The sequence below is a fragment of the Lutra lutra genome, chromosome 10 (assembly GCF_902655055.1).
Source record: "Lutra lutra chromosome 10, mLutLut1.2, whole genome shotgun sequence".
NCBI classification, from domain to species: Eukaryota; Metazoa; Chordata; class Mammalia; order Carnivora; family Mustelidae; genus Lutra; species Lutra lutra.
In genome coordinates this window covers 107,461,890-107,469,873 of record NC_062287.1, presented here as the reverse complement: position 1 = coordinate 107,469,873, position 7,984 = coordinate 107,461,890, and the positions used below count along the sequence as shown (strand labels likewise).

General features: G+C 54.6%; 2 protein-coding genes and 1 long non-coding RNA gene across 4 annotated transcripts; 1 reads left to right on the top strand and 2 right to left on the bottom strand.

Annotated features, from left to right (window-relative positions):
* Positions 1-366: 366 nt before the first annotated feature.
* Positions 367-1,462, bottom strand: LOC125078169 (uncharacterized). Its single transcript, XR_007120810.1, has 2 exons — positions 1,024-1,462; positions 367-813 (listed from the first exon to the last, which is right to left on the bottom strand). It is a non-coding gene; the product is annotated as an uncharacterized LOC125078169 (long non-coding RNA).
* A 928-nt stretch (positions 1,463-2,390) lies between these two features.
* TMEM262 (transmembrane protein 262) lies at positions 2,391-3,852 on the top strand. The gene is made up of 3 exons (XM_047690320.1): positions 2,391-3,394; positions 3,500-3,599; positions 3,706-3,852. Exons 1-3 carry the CDS (start codon positions 3,221-3,223, stop codon positions 3,780-3,782), a joined length of 351 nt encoding a protein of 116 aa, XP_047546276.1. The 5' UTR covers positions 2,391-3,220; the 3' UTR covers positions 3,783-3,852.
* ZFPL1 (zinc finger protein like 1) lies at positions 3,659-7,908 on the bottom strand. Of its 2 annotated transcripts, XM_047690318.1 has the most exons (9): positions 7,766-7,908; positions 7,294-7,403; positions 6,890-7,001; positions 5,532-5,725; positions 5,343-5,415; positions 5,124-5,270; positions 4,785-4,908; positions 4,047-4,277; positions 3,659-3,797 (listed from the first exon to the last, which is right to left on the bottom strand). In XM_047690318.1, the coding sequence occupies exons 2-8, from the start codon at positions 7,393-7,395 to the stop codon at positions 4,091-4,093; spliced, it is 939 nt and encodes a 312-aa protein (XP_047546274.1). In that variant the 5' UTR covers positions 7,396-7,403; positions 7,766-7,908; the 3' UTR covers positions 3,659-3,797; positions 4,047-4,090. The 2 variants fall into 2 exon arrangements, with proteins under 2 accessions (XP_047546274.1, XP_047546273.1); XM_047690317.1 differs by lacking the exon at positions 3,659-3,797 and having other exon boundaries at positions 3,828-4,277.
* Positions 7,909-7,984: the final 76 nt, after the last annotated feature.

Genomic DNA, 7,984 nt, shown 5'->3' with positions numbered 1-7,984 from the left:
TGTTTAATCATTCTTTGGCAGGGGTCCCGCAGGCCAAACACATCCCACCACCTGTTTTCATTTGGCCTGTGAGCTAGGACTGGTGTGTTGCTTTTTTTGTTTGTTTTTAATGGTTAAAAAATATATAAATGACATTTCATGAGGTGAAAAATTTGTAACATTCATATAATCAGAGTAGATCTTTAAAGTTCTCATCAGGAGAAAAACAATTGTAACTTGTAGGGTGACAGATGTTAACTAGACTTATGATCCTTTAAAAATACATACAAATATCAAATCATTACATTGTACACTTGAAAATAATGTAATATGTCTCAGTTTAAGACAATTTTCATAAAATATGAAAATCATGTGAAAGTATATGAATTATGGCAGTGTCTAATTTTATTTGAACAGTCAGGCCCCCTTGTTTACATATTTTCTATGCCTGGTTTTGCATTACAAAAGAGGTGTTGAGTAGTTGTGAGAGAGACTTTATGGGGGCTCCTGGGTAGCTCAGTTGTTAGGTTGAAGGTCAGGGTCCTGGGATGGAGACCCTCATCAGGCTCCATGCTCAGCGGGAAGCCTGCTTCTCCCTCTCGCACTTCCCCTGCTTGTGTTCCCTCTCAAGCTGTGTCTCTGTCAAATAAATAAGTAAAATCTTAGAAAAGAGAGAGACCAACCAACCTTATGGGAACTAAAACCTAAATGATTTACTATCTGGTCCGTTACAGGAAAAGTTTGCTGACCCCTGCAATCTGTGTTCAGAAATGTTCCATTTATGTTCCAAAGGATGTTCAGAGGCTGTTTTAAAAAACACGGTGTCAGGGGCGCCTGGGTGGCTCAATGGGTTAAAGCCTCTGCCTTCTGCCTTCAGCTCGGGTCGTGATCTCAGGGTCCTGAGATCAAGCCCCACGTCGGGCTCTCTGCTCAGCGGGGAGCCTGCTTCCTCCTCTCTCTCTGCCTGCCTCTCTGCCTACTTGTAATCTCTGTCAAATAGATAGATAAAATCTTTAAAAAAAAAAATACAGTGTCAGAGGGCACCTGGGTGGCTCAGTGGGTTAAGCCTCTGCCTTAGGCTCAGGTCATGATCTCAGGGTCCTGGGATCAAGCCCCACGATCTCTGCTCAGCGGGGAGCCTGCTTCCCCCTCTCTCTCTGCCTGCCTCTCTGCCTACTTGTGATCTGTCAAATAAATGACTAAGACCCAAGAGTATAGCATGTCTAGCTGGTGCCATTCCTAGGGCCTTGTTTAGTTACTCATAGGAACGAACATTTGATGTTGCTATTTACCATTACATGTTCAGATGCTGATATTACAAGTAGGTATTGTCCAGGAGAAATACAAAACATTCATAACTGGTAGAAAAAATAACTTGAGGGGCAGCTGGGTGGCTCAGTTGGTTAAGTGTCTGCCTTTGACTCAGGTCATGACCCCGGGGTCCTGGGATCAAGCCCCACATCAGGCTCCCTGCTCAGCAGGAAGCCTAGTTCTCCCTCTCCCATTCCCCTGCTTGTGTCCCTATCTCATGGTCTCTGTCAAATATATATTTTTTTAAGATTTTATTTTATTATTCATTTGACAGAGAGATCACAAGCAGGCAGAGAGGCAGGCAGAGAGAGAGGAGGAAGCAGGCTCCCCGCTGAGCAGAGAGCCCGATGCGGGGCTCGATCCCAGGACCCTGAGATCATGACCCGAGCCGAAGGCAGCGGCTTAACCCACTGAGCCACCCAGGCGCCCCATCTGTCAAATATATTCTTAAAAGAAAAAAAAAAAGGGGGGGGGACCCAAAAGATGCCCACTCACCAAACTGTTCAGGGGATTACCTCTGTTAGGTAGGTAGGAGTGGTGGGAGGGAGGTCATTGCCTTTTCCTCTGTATGCTTGTGTGTTACCCAAATCTTTTACAAGAACATAGTCATATGCTACTTAAACTTTTAAATGGCGTTGAGCCAGAAGCCCTAATGTATGAAAGTTTATTCGTAGTCACATGAGACTAGAGGTGCAGTGATTTCAACAGTGGGCCAATGGCTGAGCATTGGGTGAGTCACCCCTATGTCAGAATGTGGGGTCTGAGGGACTGTGGTGATTAATGACACTGGGAAGCAAGCAAGGAAATGGCAGGGCATTTTGGGTCTTGACTGTGAACCTAACTTCTGTGGCTGGCAGAGAGGAAGGAGGCCAGGGGTAGGGCAGAATTCAAGTACCCTTCTTCTACTCTAGTCCCTGGGAGTTTCATGTCCCTCCACACCATTTCTGCCCATTTTTCTGGATGATACTTGTGAGTTCTACAGTTTTCCTCTCTTCCATGTATGGAGGAAATGTTTTCTTGTTGCTTGGAAGGGTCCCTACCCAGTCAGTCACAGCCTCGGGCAGAACTAGACCTTCATTTCAGTCCTCAGTGAGTCCCTCACTCATTGGCCAGGAGCGCCCGGGCTGACACTCCCTCTCTGTACCTCGGATTTGGGTGCAAAATAGGATTTATGCCACCAGCCTCACCTGGGACTCTTGGAAAGGACGGGGCAGATGGCTGTGAAAGTGCTGAGTGCTGGAAGGTGACAGACGGTTGAGCTGGTTGGCATCAGGTCCTCGGACCTTTGAGGGAGGATGGAAAAGCCAAGTGCTCTCTGGGCCATGCCAAGGGAGGGAATTGGCGAAGGCGCCAGGACAGCTGCGGGCAAGCTCTTCTCTCTCCCCTTCGCCTTGCTCTTCCCCATTCGGGAATGGAGCAAAAACGTGGAGCCATTCGGCCCAGGCCTCCCCTCACCTGGGGGTGCCCTCCAGCTACACAACCAGAGCCTAGTCTAGACTTGCCATGGACCTAGGACATGCCCTCCCACATTCTGAGCCTTGGCTCTGTAGACATGTGCCCACAGTGCCCCCTGTGCGGAACCATCGAGGGGCTCAGTGAGCAGATGGGCACGAGCACACGAAGCGTGCACGCAGGCAGGATGGTGAGGGACGCCGTTCCTTCCTCAACGCTCCTGCCGGTCTGTACCGTCAGCCCTCCGTCTGACCTTCCGTAACCCGGAGCTCCCCCAGCCACCCGTGAACCACTCCCATACTGACTGGAATCAGCCTGTATTCTAGAATCTTGTCCCCCTCCTATGTCCTCGTGGTTCTAGCATCCCACCACAATTCCAGACCACGCACTCAGGACCCGGAAGGGTCAGCTGCTGCTCCCGAACGGGGCCGGCTTGCTCAGGTGCCGCTGTCGGGCTCGCGTCTATGCGGCCGCCACGATGCGGTGGGTGGACCGGCTAGCTGTGCTCTTCTTCCCACAAGGCATGGTGCTCACCGCCGCTGCCCTGATGATCTTCTTTATACACCTCGGCGTCCTTGCCAGCGACGTGCACAACTTCTACGTGACCCACCGCTACGACCGCATGAGCTTTCAATACACGGTGGTCCTGATGGTAGCCTGGGGCCAGGGCTCAAGGGCTGGTCGGGGGAGGCCCAGGGGCTGATGGAAGCCCCGCTGTTGTCTCAGGGGCCACTCTCCCACTGGACGGGGCCTACAGTTCTCCCAGGTGATCAGCATCTGCTGGGCCGCCATGGGATCACTCTACGCTGAGATGACAGATGACAAGTTTCTTCGGTGCTTTGCCCTGACCATCCTGAGTGAGTGGGGGAGGGGGTCGTGCTGAAGGGGAGGGGGAGCTCTGGATCCCCAGACATGGCAGAGAGCGGGCAGGGAATGCTGATAGGGGCTCTCTCGTCTGCCCAGTCCTAAACGGAGTCATGTTCTTCAACCGCCTGTCCCTTGAGTTTCTGGCCATCCAGTACCGGCAGGAGAACCACTGAGGCCTGAGGACTGGCCTGAGAAGGGGGAAAGAAAAAGCGGCTTCGGTGTTTTAATAAAGTCTGTCATTTATTTCCACCTGTCATCTCCTTTGTGGGGAGGGTGGGGGGCTGGAGACTGAAGGTAAGCAGGTCAAGACAAACGTTTGCCCTGCAGGGGCCCCAGGCCCAGCCAGCAGCCATTCTCGTGGACTGGACTGGGCCTGAGATCTTAGTGTCTCAGGCTTGAAGAAGAGGAGCAGAAGGAAAGTCCCTAGACCGCCCTACCTCAGGCCCCCAGGTCCTAGGCTGGCCCGGCTCCCAGCGAGGGCTCAGGAGGGACCCACACGGATGTGAGGGTTCATGAGGGGGTCCAGGTTGGGATCGCTGTCAGCTGCGGCTCGGCCCAGGCGAGACATGAGCACGAGGAGGGCCAGAAAGCCCAGCAGCCCCAGGAGCAGCAGCAGCCCTGCCCGCTGCAGCAGGGTCAGCGGCCGCTTACGAGACCCAGCCCGGCTCCTGGGGGGAAGGAGGGGGAAGTCAGGTCAGGGGCCCCTCGGCCCAGAGAGGAACCCCAGACATGATGCCTGCCTTCTGGCCCCGGTGCCACTGTCCCCAAGCCTTGCCACTTCCAGTGTGCAAGCTTATCCCCACGCCGGCTTGTTACGCAGCGGATGGTGCAGCTCCAACCGGCGGAAGCAACCACCGTTCTGCAAACCAGAACGTGTCGGGCACATCACAGTCGCTAGGCTCAGGGGCTGTCAGAGCAGGAAGGGGCCTCAAAGAGCCCCACCTCAAGCCTCAGATACCTAGCAAGCGAGGAAAGAGCCCTACAGTGGACTAGACTCAAGACTCCCAGAGCTGAGCAGGGGCCTGAGTAGCCCAACACCAGGTACTGTGGTTACCCATCTACCCAAAAAGATAGAAGCCCATCTTATCTATCAACAATGATCATGCCTGGGGCCTCTGACTCTCACTTCCTCTCCTCCCCCTTTCTGGCAGCCGGGCCCACCTGACCCTGCGTACCTGAGCAGCTGGGCCAGCCAGCCCAGGGCAGGCCGGCGACGGTACTTGTCGTCATCACAATCCCCGTGGAGGCCTGGTGAACGGTCATCATCCCGCGTATCATACACCTTCCTCGGGGCTGAGGCTGCAGGGGCAGAGCCACCGGTATCCACGGGCTCAGTGAAATTGGCCGGCACCGGGTGGGGAGTGGGGAGGGCAGAAAGTCCTTGCCCTCTCAGCCCAACAGAGCATCTCAGAATTGTGGGGAGGTAATGCCTTTGTCAGAGAGAGGAGGGGGGCCCCCCAGGGTGGCCCATTCCCTTTCTATCCTCCCCTAGACCATACAATTCTCTGGCTCACCATGAGTCAAGGGCTCAGGATTGCCCATGTGAATCACTGTGTGCTGCTCGGGCCGGCTCGGGGAAGCAGGGGGCCGGGGGACTTGGCTGTAGAACGATGGGGCAGCGGAAGCGCTGATTATCTCCGCCTGTTCAGCAGTACCATTGGCTGTGGCAAGAAGGGAGAGGTCAGCAGAGCAGGGGGCAAGGGCCTCCAAAGGCAGTGCGGACCGCCACTTACCATTAAAGCTAGACCAGTCAGAGAAGTCAGAGGTGTTGAGGGGCTCGGGTTCCGGGCTCACCACCTCATCGATCTGCAGGAAGGAACCTGTATCACCAGCCGGCCCGGGGCTGTCCCTACCCACCCATCTGTCCCAGGTGGGACCCAGGGCAGATGCTTAGTCAGACAGACAGATAGACAGGTTCTCACCAGAGGAAGGCCCAGTCCTGCCCGGGCCCAGTTGACCGTGGCCAGCTTCTCTCTCAGTGCAGAAGCCACAGGGCCAGCCAGGTTGCTTGAGGGGAAGATGGGGCCATTGCAGGTGGGACACTGGTAGCCAGCAGGCGCTGTGTTTCGGGGTAGCTGGGCAGCACGTTCATTGAGGCAGGCCCAGTGGAAGAGGTCTTAGGGCCCATGAAACGGGAAGAGAGGCATGAGGAAGAAGACACTTAGGACATCTAGCCCAGCAACAGCCCCTAGCCTGCTTACACGGACGTATGCACACCCACGCACATAAGCCCACAGCCTTCTCCTTCCTGTCCTTGCTCAGGTCCGTTTCAATAGTGTTCCCTAAGCATGTGGCCTTCTTGGCCACCATTACTTGACCCAGTCAACCAGATGCTAGCAAGATCCCCAGCGCAATAGAAGGGAGAAGCCCACTAGGGTGTGAAGAAGACGTCAGCGACCCTTAAAGTGAGTCCTCTCTGAACACACACTCATCAGAAGCTCCTTGGGCTAACAGCTAATCAAGAACAGTTTCAGAAAAAGTTCCTAGACACACAGAGGCACACGTATGCCCACGAGCGCATACACACACATGCTTGTACACCTACAATCAAACACAAGTACCATCCCCTGCATCTATATTTGGGGGCACACTGATTCCCACACGTACATGCCTATACATTCACGTTTGCTGAAAACTCAAGCACTGTCACCCACACATTCTCCTGCAACCTCCCAACACACTTGTGTTCATACGTGCACATGCATTTCCCCATTCATTCATCCGCAGGTACGAAGACACTACCACACGTAAAGTCATAACACATTAAATTCATGTGCATATGCCCACACATCACACTGAGAAACACACACATGGAGCTCTTTTGCACTAGCTCCTTCAAAAAGTGGAGTTAAGCTTCTTACACCAGCGTCAGGTCAAGGTCATGGAACATGTGAGTGCCAACTTCTTTTGGCTGAATGTACTGTGAGAAACTCCCTTCCTGTTTAATTGGAATGAACAGCAGATCCCAAATGTCCAAAAGCCTCCTGCCTTCAGCTCCCTGCTGGTCCAGCCAGCTACTGCTTACAGCCAAAATGATACCCACAAGTTGGACTGGCTCTCACTCAACCCTCAAAATGGGAAAGAAATAAATTAAGAGCTTTAATTTTTAGGGAAAAACACGGGAGGCCTAGAAGGAAAAATGACTTGCATGAGCTCACACAGCAGGTAAATAACATAGAACTAGAATTTGGGGCTCCAGCCTCCCAAGCCTGGGAAGATCTCGTTGCCCTGCTGCTTAGAGAGGACCCAGAAACTGGTCACCAAGCTGGGCAGGCCTCACCATAACAGACAAGGCGGGTCGTCTCCCGGTTGGCGAGGGGTATGTTGCACAGACGGCAATTCGGATTGTAGTCACTATCTTGGAGCCACTGCAGATAGGACTGGACGATGCACTGGAGTGGGAGAGAGAGGTCACAACGGGGGCCCATCTCCTCAAGGCCCAGCTGCTTGTCTCTCATCATAGAGGAGAATCATCCTTTCGTTTGTTCCATCAGTAAACATTTATTGAGCACACACTGTGCCAGAGTCTGTCTTAAGGGCTGGAGATAGAGCCGAGCACAAAAGATACCAAGTTCCTGCCCTCCTGGAGCTTCATGCCAACCCCTGGCCCTTCACGGAGTTGGAGAAAACCAATCCTGCCTGCCCACCCACTGCCCTGCTCAGCCCCTCCCCTGAAGGCCCCACCTTGGCGTGATTGGCTACCAGGCAGTGCTCGCAGACGTTGACCCGGTGTTCGAAGCAAAACAGATTGGTCACCTTCCTCTTGGGGCACTTGCAAAGTCCCATATTCGACCCTGAGAAAGGGGTCTGAGTTGACAAAGAGCCAGGTTCCGATGTCCGCCACGACGAACTCACAAGCCCAGATCGTTTCCACTCTTAACTCCCCTAAACATCTCTCATAATCGCCCCAACCCCCAGTTCCTGCCTACTGCCCCTCTACATTCCGGGCCACGCCCCCCGAACGAATCCCGCCTGCGGTGACCCCTCCTCATTCCTCCTGGCTCCCGCCCCCGGCCAGGTCCCTCCACCAGCGAGCCTCCGAAACCACCGGCCCCGCCCCCAGGGGCTCCGCCTGAGCCCCACCCCCTCCAAACTCCGCCCCCACCTTCAACACAGGTTTCTCTCCCCCCCCCTCCCGCCCCCGCCCCGTGTTTACCGATTGACCTCCGCACCGGTGCCGATGGGCGCGAGTGCTGGCCCGAGGCGCGGAAGGAGAGACACCGCGGCCAGCCGACCTCCCGCTCTGCGCGCTCTACCTCGGGCCGCTCCGATTATCCCTCCGCTGCCACGTCTCTTCCGGGTGCGGCGCGCGCTGATGACGCCAGCGCATCGCTGGCCCCGCCCCTGCTGACGCTAGACGTGAAGCCCGAGGAGC